We start from the raw sequence: 13,121 nt of genomic DNA, 5'->3' as shown, positions 1-13,121 counted from the left end.
TTCAGTAGAGATTGTTTGGAATCCCTGATTTTAGTTGGCAATTTCCTCATTTGTTCAATCTATAGCAATCCAGGGGAAATGCACAGTACTCTCTTTGAACTGATATATCTCCAATAAAAACATGAAATGACTCCTATTATAATGAAAAGAAACAGGAGATGATGGCTCATGGGTTACTGATGAACACAAAATCTACTTAGTAATTGCTATGTAGTAATGTGCATTCAGTGATCAAAAGGCATCTCTTTAATTTTTAGTCTTTTGGGTATTCAGCTTATATCTGAGAAATTTATTATTTCCAGTATTTATACCATGAAACTATCTGTTCCTATCACTTGAAATTAAAAACAAGTTTTTAAAAACATGTTTATTTTAGGATTGTTGTTCAGTCGCTAAGTCATTTCCAACTCCTATGACACCATGGACTGTAGCCCATCAGGCTCCTCTGTTCATGGGGTTCTCCAGAAAAGAATACTGGAGTGGGTGGCCAGTTCCTTCTCTATATTTTAGGATGGAGGCATCTTTTTTTGTTGTTGTTGTTGGGATAGAGGCACTTTAACTTAGATTTTTGTTTAGAATATTTTATCCTATTTTTTCTTTTACCTCTTCTGTAACTTAGCTTTGGAATGCTCTGAATATTATTGAAAATAGAATAATAATAATGAACGATGAATTGGCACTTGCACAAGATAGGTAAACTGTTCTCTGGCTGACGATCATTTGGCTTAGAACCTACGCCAACAGATATTCACTAACATTTGGCTAGTTAATGGATTTGTGTGCTTTTTGGTGACGTAGACAGACTATGATTATATTTACAAATGGACCTAAAATGACTGAAGATGACAGTGAGTAGGAGACTGTTCACAAAAGGCAGTTAGATGGTCAACTGAATTGTTTTATGAGAAAATGATAATCAGCAACAGAAATAGTGTGGTGAAAATAATAACAATTCCATAGAAGTAGAAAGATGAAAACACATTTTAGGAGAGCAACTTGGGAAAAAAAAGATCTAGAAAGTGATTAAAATGAGCATGCTTTCTGAAGCAATAATTTCACTTATAGATTTCCAAGGAGAAAAATGCAAACCTATCTCATAGAAAGATGCTTTGTTTCTGACATTGTTTTATACCTCTAAATAATGGGAGTATTAATCAGTACCCTCCATACAGTAGGAGAATGGTTCAGGGGATTCATAGTATATACACATAATTGAAAACTACAGTCATTAAAATGATGTTTTGCAACTTCTTTCTGAATTTCTATTTTTTCTGTAAGAGGGTTATATTTCATGTATAAGAGAAAAACAAACCTTATTTTTAAGCAACATATCCTTGAAACTATACACTTATTTATTGAGTAAATATTTATTAAACACCATTGTGCTTAGCATCGTTAGTAAAAAGAACTTCTGACTAAATTTTTCTTAATACCTGCCACCTCACCCTCAAAAAACAATCTTTTTCTTGCTATTCAGTTTCTCACCAGGAAGTATAATAAAGTGGGTGAGATTTGTGATCTAAAACAAATGTGCTCTGCAAGCAATTTCTCATTCATTTCCTTAAGGAGTAAATACCCTAATTATGTAAGCAGGTAATTCAAATACTAGAAAAATATTTCATAAACAACTCCATACAAGAATGCAATAAATGCCATGTGTCATTTTACTCGTATTTAGCTATAATGTCACTTCTATTTGGAGACATATTCTCATATTACAACAACAATTCTCATATTACATGGGCTGGAAGTGTGAAGTGAACAGTTCAATGGCCCACACAAGTTATTAATTAGTTTGGCTCTAGTATACTGGAATAGGATTTATCCCTGAGAGGTCCTGTGATTCTCACTGAGCAATCTTTTGAGCCCAGAGTACAGCCTAATGCAAACCACTGAAAGATTATGGTGGGCACATGTCATTCAGAACTGCAATTGAAGATGAAGCCGGGGAAGAAAGGTAGAACAGACAGAGGATAAAATGGGCTTATTAGAACTGGATTATTTTCAATCCCTCTGTTTTTAAACTAGATTCTGGCACGGGGTAGGGGTGAAAAGCTTAATACAATATGGGTAAGTCTAGAATTCCCGTTGTTTTTAATCTACTGTTCTTTTCTCTGGTAGTAAGAATAGATAAAATATTGTGTGTACTAAGTCACTTCACTCGTGTCCAACTCTTTCAACCCTGTGGACTGTGTAGCCTGCCAGCCTCCTCTGTCCATGGGCTTCTCCAGGCAAGAATACAGGAGTGAGATGCCATGCCCTCCTCCAGGGGATCTTCCCGACCCAGGAATCTAACACACATGTCTTATGTCTTCTGCATTGGCAGGTGGGTTATTTACCACCAGTGTCACCTGGGAAGCCCCGATAAAATACTGTATTAGCTATCAATTGTTCTGTAATAAAAGAAAGAAAAGGATATGAACTCCAGGGTCAGGTAATGTATATCACTTGTTGAAACAGAGAAAATATTTCACAAAGTAGAAGTGTAAAAAATAACAAGTCATGCTATTTTTGATTTAACTGGATCAATCTAATTTACTGATCTAATCAAGTTGGTCTTTAAAAAATTCAATATATTTGCTGTGAGAACTGGGAGCTATAGTGAAATGTACTTAAAATGTCATCATAATTACAAGTATCTTCGTTAGGAGTCAACAGAGCAGCAGATTTATATAAGTAAATACCTGAGCAACCAAAAATACAATGCTTGAAACTGGAAGATCACATACTGACCCTGAAGAGCCATTAGTACCAGGCCTCAATACTCATGTTACTAAACTTCATTATGCTCTCTCAGCATCCTGCTGAGATGGCTTAAAATATTATAAAGACTTACTTGCTGAATATATCTCCCTATAGGCCATCTGCCCAATAATCTGAACAACAATCTTCTATTAAGAACATAGAGGCCCACAGCAGCTGTGATTTAAAGGCAGTGATGTATTTGCAATCTGTTCATCACTCATTCAACTTTAGCTGTGTATCAGGTATGCTCTATTATGTTCATAATGATGCCAGAGAATAATGAAATTCCAATTGGAATTAAAGGGAAAAATTAACTCTCTGATAGGCTAATAAACCAGGTAATGAAGTATACCATTTGTGAGTGTGTGTATATGGAACTTGCCAATTGACATCCTTATTCAATTACAATATCAGAGACTTTGCATTGTTTTTTAGCATGAATCCTCTTCAAATTTCAATGATAAAGTCCTAGAATTTAGGACCAATTCTCACATGGGTTTAACTCTATTCAGTTTTGCCCTAATTACAGTAAATAATAAATCTTATCTGGCTAGTTCTCAATGGAGTTGTATCCTTCAAAACATAACCTGTGTTGAAACAGGTTTTCCAGCCCCTAGAATTTCATCAATGAAGCTGGCGTTAGATGAATGAGATCAATCTAGATCTGCTAGTACATCTCAAGTAGCAGCTAGAGACAATATACGCTTAAGACAAAATTGTTAATGTGTGTGTGATCAGTCATGTCCAAATCTGTGATCGTATGGACTGTAGTCCATCAGGCTCCTCTGTCCAAGGAATTTTCCTGGCAAGAATACTGGAGCAGGTTGCCATTTCCTACTCCAGGAGATCTTTCTGACCTGGAGATCAGACTCACATCTCTTGTATCTCCTGCATTGGCAGGTGGATTCTTTACCCCTGTGCCATTTGGGAAGCCCCATATTGTTAATAATTGACTAGTAAATTCCTAGACCTAAAAAGCTCAGTGTAATATAACTCCTACATTCAAAAAGCTAAGATCATGGCATCTGGTCCCATCACTTCATGGCAAATAGATGGGGAAACAATGGAAACAGTGACAGACTTTATTTTGGGGGGCTCCAAAATCACTGCAGATGGTGACTACAGCCATGAAATTAAAAGATGCTTGCTCTTTGGAAGAAAAGCTATGACAAACATATTAAAAAGAAGAGGTATTACTTTGCCAACAAAGGTCCATATAGTCAAAGCTGTGGTTTTTCCAGTAGTCATGTATGGATGTGAGAGTTGGACAATAAGGAAAGCTGAGTGCCGAAGAATTGATGCTTTTGAACTGTGGTGTTGGAGAAGACTCTTGAGAGTCCCTTGGACTACAAGGAGATCCAACCAGTCCATCCTAAAGGAAATCAGTACTGAATATTCATTGGAAGGACTGATGCTAAAGCTGAAATTCCAATACTTTGGCCACCTGATGCAAAGAATGGATTCATTGGAAAAGACTCTGACGCTGGGAAAGACTGAAGGTGGGAGGAGAAGGGGACGACACAGGATAAGATGGTTGGATGGCATCACTGACTCGATGGACATGAGTTTGAGCAAGCTCTAAGAGTTGGTGATGAACAGGGAAGCCTGGCATGCTGCAGTCCATGGGGTTTCAAAGAGTTGGACAGGACTGAGTGACTGAACTAAATATAACTCCCAATTGAAAAAAAAAAGTCCTTCCTTGTCTGCATTGTGGAAATTTGAGTGCCTGCTCATATTTCTTGTGGCTATATTTATCTTAAGATTCCTAGATATTAATGATTCATAATAAATATCTGTTGAGCAATGTACAAACTAGGGAAATGTGTTAGTCCCTGTAGGGGATAAAAGTGAATAAGAGATGGTCCCTTTAATCAAAGTCTTAAAGTCAATTAGAATAGAATGAAAATGATGCAAAGAATAAGAAGTACAATGAGCATAAGGTAAATAATATTAAGGAGGTACACATAAACTCTGAAGGAGGACTATAAATGAAAGAGAAAAAAAATTTCATTGGGAGGATCAAACATTCCAGAGCAAAGAGAATTTATCTTGAGCCCTAAAAACACTGAGTATTCATAGAAGGAAAAGGCAAGGGCAAGATCTATTATGATAATAGCAAGAACAATAGCAGCACATTGTATCTGTATTTGAAAGTGGTTTGCTATAGATAAAATGCATAATACTTAAAGGAAGAATGTGGTGAGAGTGCAGGACATAGGCTCCACCACGGTGCCCTGGCAACTTTTGTTCTAGGTATGCATGCCATTCAGGCAAAAGTCTGAACCACAGCTAATCCTGAGTCTGGCAGGATGCCTTGTGTCCTTCTAGAACGTAAGGGGATGAGCCTCTGAGGACTTGCTATGAGACCATTTTCCTTGTGCCTCTCTGTTCTACTGCCTGTCAAAGCTGTGTCAGGACCTACTATCTCTTTTTTCTTGTAAGATCTCTTTATACACACCACAACATTCATCATAAAAATCATATAATTTCTAAAATGCGCTGAAATATTTCCCATGTATATGTATACTGACTTCTATGCCTTGATAATAAGTACATTAATATGTATTAGTTGACTTTATTATGATACTATGTAATAGTAATAACCAACTAAAACAGTTTCTCCTCAGATCTATTGACTCTTAGATTCTGGTTTAACAGAAGTAGAATGTGACCCCCCTCCCCAAGCCCTTATATGTAAAATTCTGATACAACTAAATTTAAAATATAACACTTTTCTTATTTTTCTCAGATCAGATGAACACTAATTAGAAAATAACTGTCATTTTCAAAGTCAGAAGTGATTGCTTATCTCTACATGCAACTTTTCACTGAAAAAATAAGCCTAGATGAACAGGGGTGATATCTAGAAATCCTGTCTAATAGTCAGGATGTGCATTAGAAACATCTCTAAATAGAATCACAGAGATTTAGAGGGCCTTAACAGTCTTCTCAGCTTGAATAAAGTTTAGACAGTGTCCTTCTTGACTACAGGCCCCTGACCTCCCTTTTATCAGAGCATTTACTTTAGAAAATTGTAAATTCTTTCTCTGTCCCTTTGAAACATAAATCTTTTACAACCAGAAATACCTTTTTCAAGATCTGTAAGATATCACTTTGGAATATAATCATCTGAGGGGATGCATAGTCCTATATGCCAGTCAATGAGGAAGGGTAGGAGCCTAATTTCCCAGGGAACAATTAGGAAATCTAAAGGGCCTCATCACATTGACCAGCTCCTACCCCAAGTAGGAGTTGAGAGTTAAAGTTGAGAGTTCAATTTCTCCTACTGTAAACACACTTGACCCCTTTGCAGCAGTCTTGAATAAAGTCTTCCTTGCCCATTTAAGTCCATCAGGTGCAGTCTCTCTTTGGCAACAGAGAATAAATGACTCCATATCAGGACATCCTGACAAAGGGAGGTGGAATGCAAGGGATGGATTATGACTTATTTGCAACTTAATAGAACAAAGTAACATCAATCGCTTGTCAGTGTCACAGATATAAGTAGTTGCTATGAGAAAATTGGTCTATATTTTACATATTTTTGACATTTAATAAAATTTCTAATGAAATAGAAGGCCCAAGATTTTGAGAGATGGTGTTTCACCCCCTACATATTGAGAAATATTAGATTAAAATTACTGTTTAAAAAAGTGGTTCACCCTTTAGTGGGAGGAGATGTAGAAAAAAACACAATCACACAAAATATATGCACATAATAGATCCAAAGTAAACATAGACAAGCTGGCAGTCAAACTTCCACTCTGACTTTTGGTAACTCGTTCACATAAAAAGCATAAAGGAACTCTGTATAAAACATACCTTCCTTCTTTTCCTCTTTTTTAGTAGGTGCTGAAATAAGGGAAAGAAAATAGCATTAAAACATATTAAATAACTATTCTTCAGAAAACTGGGAACATGCGAATGTAGTGCATGTATTCATAAATTTAGTGGTTATCAGTGAACAAACTAACTCATCCAAATTTGAAAATAAGAAAGTAAGTTGAAAATAATATTCATATGAAATTTTTTTTTAATTCAGATATAAACACAGAACAAAAAGAATAAAAATATGCTGTTACACAGACAAGTAGTTAAAATAATGTGTTTAGCATAATTCCATTTTAGGTTTGAAATTGTTATATCTGAGCAAATCACAATCACTTCTAAAATAAAAGGACTGAAAGTCGCTCAGTCATGTCCGACTCTTTGAGACCCCACTGACTGTATAGTTCCCAGAATTCTCTGGGCCAGAATACTGGAGTGGATAGCCTTTCCCTTCTCCAGGGGATCTGCCCAACCCAGGGATCAAACCCAGGTCTCCCGCATTGCGGGTGGATTCTTTACCAGCTGAGCCACAAGGGAAGCCTGAGAATACTGGAGTGGGTAGCCTATCCCTTCTCCAAAGGATATTCCCGACCCAGGAATCAAACCGGGGTCTCCTGCACTGCAGGCAGATTCTTTACCAACTGATCTATGAACTAGATCTATGCAAAAATAATGGAATATATAAATTATTTGTGCCTAGTTACTGAAGAATTACATACCAGTTTATTATACATAGTTATAATACCTGTATAAAATGTATCATTTCTGAAAGAGTTACTAAAAATTCCACCCTCCTTTTAGCAAATGTATACCATCATTTACAAACAGAAAAGGCATAGCACACTTTAATTACCTTTGAATCTTGACTTCCTCTGTGGTGGAATTCACCTAACCCTAAATCACAAGTCTAAACAGGATCCAAGTTATAGTTTATAAATGTTACTGGAAGCATTTGAGGGAGGCATTCGGTCATCTGGGAGTTGTTCCAAGCGAGGTGACCCTAGGTTTTGTGTAACGTTCGTTCTGGGGCCAAATCTATGATGCCTTAAGCCACATTAATTGAATCAGAGATTGTGTGCATCCCTTAAAGCAATTCCTTTTGAGTGGATTAGAATTTGGGGGACCACTTTCAACCAATATCCAGGACTACACTGGATCTATACTTTGTGCTACAATTGCCAAAACACTTTCGTGTACATTCTCTCTTTGGCCGTCATAACAATCTTATGAGAAAGGCAGGCCAGAGTAAGGAACTAAGCCTTAGAGACATCGGATGATTTACACATGTTCACACTGTGTAGCAGACTGTGAGCAAGTAGCAGAACTGGGAATAAAAATCAGGAACAAGAGACTCAAAAGGAATATACTTAAATTTATTAATGTGTAACAGGTCATTTTTATCTATCTTCTAAATGTTATTAACACGGCATTATTTTTGTAGTAAAAAAGTAAATTCACAAGTAAAATAATTCTATTTGGTTCACATTTGTTTCTTTTAAAGGAGTTTTAATTAATAACACACAAAATATAGAGAGGATCTATACCTATATTGTTTTTAAGTTAAGACATTCACCTGTTCCAATGATATGATAAGGAGAGTAATGAAGATACTAAGATGCACTGTAGGATATCAACACTGGCCAATAGATTTCAAAGCCATCAGCCATTATTTCAGCAAATTCTTTGGGATTGACTCAATAGACTTATTTGTAGTTAGTTCTTTACTTAACAAATAAGAATTTACTTCAAGAAACTGCATAATTTTCAAAAATCACCCACCATGTATACATTTGATTCTCTAATTTGCTTAAATGTTCACATTTTACCTGGAGCTTGTACAACAAGGACAAGAATTGAATGGTGTTATCCTTTTAGATACTGCAAAGAGGATTTTGCTTAGTTTTTCTCTTACAATTATCTCCACAATATCTCCCAAATTTAAGTTATAACCTCTCTCAAGAAGGATCAAAGAGTGAAGGTAGAGGGTTCTTTAAAAAAATAAATAACTTAAAACAACATATGTCTCATGTCTTTATAATAACAACAACCTTTTATAACTACCACTAACTCTATATTTACTTAAGTCATCCACTTACCAACAATGCATTTTTTCCTTCAGTTTATTTTTCAGTCATGCTACAAATCCAAGTCATCACCTCTCCCTCATGAGAAATCCCACTTCCTGAAAATCACTTTGTCTTAAAATACTTTGGCATTTATTATCTTTACAATTCAACTTAGCACTACTAGGTAGCCAATTTGTGTTATTACTTAAAGTTTCCCAGTCTCCAAATTGCAATCTCCTATAGCATAGAGACCTTCATTTCATAGACTTCTCAGTGCCTCAAAACACTAAATGCTAAATGTACTTCCAAAAAAAAAAAAAGCATGCTAAATCTTAATTATAATTAAATATGTACATACACATACAGAATTTATCTAAAACTAGGTTTAAAATATTTAGTTATAAAAATTAAAAAAATAAACAATAAAGTCTACTTTTAACCCACTATAAACATCACTGTTAATTTTACCACTTTATCCAACAAAGATATCAGTCTTTGCTATAGCAATATTGCCATTGTTTTTAAGCTGCCTTCACACGGAGTACTTGCAAATATTAATTAGTACTATGAATAATTTAATTGGGCAGCTGTGGTGTTATAAAACCTGTCTACAAAGGGTCTACTGAGTCTGTGCACAGCACAAGTGACATTCATCCCTATTTGGTGTGTCCCTGCTTTGAGGTGTCATTACAATTCAGTGAACACGTATATCCATCTCCTAACTTTTGCCTTGTACATGGTGTTCAATCAACATTTTCATCCAATCTCCCTAAAAGGATAGTTCTAACAAGCCTTCAAAACTCTACATTATTATTCACTCGACAATAAATCCTTTATTCTTAAAGAATAAGTTCTGAGGCTGCCTTATCCAATGTACTTAGAATGTAAAAGTAGAGTCCATGGCCCCAAGCTCAAGTTTGAAGTAGATTTGCAGATAGCCCTTCACTTCTCTCCCCTGTACCCTCTAAAATGAGGCTAAACTAACACTAAATCCCAGCCTCAGGTCATAGTTCCACATCCACCATGGCCTTCAGAAACCTCTGGGCTGGTGCACTGGGATGACCCAGAGGGATGGTATGGGGAGGGAGGATGGAGGAGGGTTCAGGATGGGGAGCACATGTATACCTGTGGCGGATTCATTTCAATGTTTAGCAAAACTAATACAATATTGTAAAGTTTAAAAATAAAATAAAATTAAACTAAAAAAAAAAAGATAGACTGTGCTGGGTGATTGTGCTTTCTTTCATAAGAACCTATGTGTTTTAACTGCAGTAATTCTTGAACCAGTAGACATTCGCTTACGGAATTTATTCATGAATAGAAAACACAAAAGAGATGATGATGTTTGCCCTGCTTTTCCCATACTATTTATTACATTCCTTATCAGAACTCTTCTAAAGAAGAATAATGATCAAATCATAATTCTTAACCATTCTAGCATATATATATTATATACAGCCTCATTGGTCTGATGGCTAGTCAACCCATTTTATCAAATGTTCACTAGATTGATTCAACATACAGTTGGGTTCAGGATTAAACGTAACAGAAAATTTTGGATCAAATGTAATCATGTCATGTGCCGAGAAGTCTGCTACAAGGGCCTTCTGCCCAGAAACAAATGTCCCACCACCTAAATACATCTCCTTTACCGGTCAATACTGTATAATGTGGCATGGTGGTGGTTTAATCACTAAGTCGTGTCCTACTCTTTGCAACCCTATGGACTATAGCCTGCCAGGTTCCTCTGTCCCTGGGACTTCCCAGGCAACAACACTGGAGTGGGTTGTCATTTCTTCCTCCAGGGGATCTTCCTGACCCAGGGATCAAACCCGGGTTTTCTGCTTGGCAGAAGGATTCTTTACACTGAGCCACCTGGAAAGCCCCATAATGTGGTATAGGAGAGAAAGATTTTCTCCAGCAAATATTTTACTTTTCCTTTTTTAAGAGTGTTCTATAAAGCAGACACTGGAGTTAGAATAGCTTTCTCAAAGGATGCGATTTCAGGTGATAGTTAAAAAACAACATTATAGAAAAATTAAAGTAATTTTCCCAAATTGATGAATTAAAAATCATTATATTTTCTAAAGATCTCTTGAAGAAAACCACTTTTGATGCCCTAACGATGTTAGGGCAAGTTTTCACAAATGACTAATAAAATATAGGATGATTACTTTGTAGTTATACCTGATTTTTACAGTCTTAGTATACAGATAAAGTAATACTAATTTAATAATATTCTGACTGAATTTTCTAGGATGACAGTAATTACAATACGTAACTGAAAACACTGGAAAATGTATGTATTTGTGTCTGTCTGCATTATCATCATCATTATCCAACTATCAATTAATCTATGGTTTATTTTTGGTAGTAAAAGGAAAAGCTCAGCGACATATTTGGAGTCAAGATATGAATTCTTGGGTTGTTAATTGTCTCCTCTGCAAATACGGCATTACTCTCAGTTACACTTTTTCCATTTACTAAATATGTACTTGAAATGTGTATCTTCATGCAACAAAAAATTTTTTTCTATAATGACCCAGCAGATGGTGCTATTCTGCAATAAACAGCTTGGATTTTGTCAATAAAGTGCTAAGACCTTTTTTTTTTTTTTTTTTAACAATTTTAAAAGTCTTTTACTGCTTACCTTGTGCTGCAACTTTTATTGTCCCTTGTTTGGTTTCTGGGGCTTTGCTAGGCTCTTATGAATAAAAAGAGAAATAAATTACCATGAGATACTATTTGAGAAAGATATGTAACAACAAAAAAAGGAAAATTATAAAAACAAACATAAAAACACTGAGGAGGGAGGAGGGAGGCAGGTTCAGGATGGGGAACACATGTATACTTGTGGCGGATTCATTTCAATATTTGGCAAAACCAATACAATAGTGTAAAGTTTAAAAATAAAATAAAATTTAAAAAAATAAATAAAAATAAAAATAAAAACACAGGCATACCTCAAAAAATAAAAAAGACAAGCTTTTAGTTTTACTAATCTTTGTTACTGTTTTTTTTTTTCCATTTCTTTTTCATTATATAAAGGAAATAAAACTAAAAGCATAAATACAAAAAAAAAAAACCCACAAAACACTGTCCTAGGCATTCAAAATTTTTGTTAAGAAATGAACACAATTATTAGGAGAAGTGCTCAGAGTTAGGCTTACTAAGACAAAAATAAATATACCAAATAAAAGAATAAAATAAAGTTCCCCAAAACTGTTTTGGTTCACTGTTAACTGACCATAGGATACTTTGCACTTGCTTTAGCACCTGATTTTGAAACTCTCAGAATTCTTTCCATATTGTTTCTGTATTATTAGCCCTTTGAAATGCATGGAGCATTTAGACATAAATAAAGTGGCTCATTGAAGGTCACTGTGTGACTGACTAAAGCCCAGGAAAATCAAATTCCAGCACCAGCCTTTGACTGAATATTTCATTCCCTGTACAACTGTGGTGCCCACAAACATAACCATGGCCCCGGGCAACAATATGTGTTGTGAGAGAATCAGCAAGTTTCATTTTGAATTTTTCCTCCTTCTTGTCTTAGGGGATTTGGTTGTTTTTGTTTGTTTGTTTTTTCTATTTGTTCAGAATGTTCTCTTGAAAGAAACAAGAGTATCAAAAAACCCCTCCACTTGTAAATAATTGAATATATTATTTGAGTAATTAGCATAAAAATAAAGGAGAAGTAAAGATTTTAAAAAGGAATGGATCATTGCACACTTCACTAATTGTTCATGATTGTCTTTACTGCATTTTCAATACTTGAATTCTCATTTAACAACATGGGAAGGAAGATTTAGTCATTTGTTTCAGATATTAATCTTTATATGTTCATTTACCACATATTTATTTAGGATCCATTATTTTTATGTACTAAGCTAGGTGTAAATGTAGTAATTGATATACACACATATTCAGCCTTTCATTTAATTGTCATCAGATGTTGATTACAGATTGTTTAATATTACAATTCTATTTAGAGTTAGAAAATAACAAGACTGCATTTGAATAACTTGGCCAAGAATCAAGCAAAGAATCCATGTTTCTTTGGCCAAAATTGAAGAGGTTTAATTTTAATTTATGCTTTACCTCTTGTTGGTAAGATAATTATTTATCTGTGTTGTAATCATAGTTATGAAAATGGTAAATTTTCATTCTGTTTTTATATAAAATAAACATTTTTGATCCACATATATGGTTTACATTATAACTAAATTTACTTCTTTAGACAAAATATATTTTGCCAAATTAAATTCCTAGTTCATTCTACCTATGATCTCTTTATTATTAATTTGTTTTTACCTGGAAGAAAACTCCATGCAGCTATCATGTTAGTGCTATCTTTATCACATCTAGATTAGATGATCTCAAATCAGAATTAAGATCTATATTTAGATAGTGGGGATTCCTTAGTGGCTCAGATGGTAAAGAGTCTGTCTGCCAATCAGGAGACCAGGGTTCAATCCCTGG

General features: G+C 35.0%; 1 protein-coding gene across 1 annotated transcript in view; it reads right to left on the bottom strand.

Annotated features, from left to right (window-relative positions):
* Positions 1 to 4,379: 4,379 nt before the first annotated feature.
* Positions 4,380 to 13,121, bottom strand: part of TRDN (triadin) — a 281,398-nt gene continuing 272,656 nt past the window's right edge. The window contains exons 12-13 of the mRNA XM_010861777.1: positions 11,290 to 11,343; positions 4,380 to 6,597 (exon numbers count right to left, since the gene is read on the bottom strand). Of these exons, the coding sequence (XP_010860079.1) occupies positions 6,497 to 6,597; positions 11,290 to 11,343 (155 nt within the window). The 3' untranslated portion in view covers positions 4,380 to 6,496. The remainder of the gene's footprint in view (positions 6,598 to 11,289; positions 11,344 to 13,121) is intronic.

The sequence above is a fragment of the Bison bison genome, unplaced genomic scaffold (genome assembly GCF_000754665.1).
Source record: "Bison bison bison isolate TAMUID 2011002044 unplaced genomic scaffold, Bison_UMD1.0 scf7180017864473, whole genome shotgun sequence".
NCBI lineage: Eukaryota > Metazoa > Chordata > Mammalia > Artiodactyla > Bovidae > Bison > Bison bison.
This window is presented reverse-complemented; position numbering and strand designations above follow the sequence as displayed.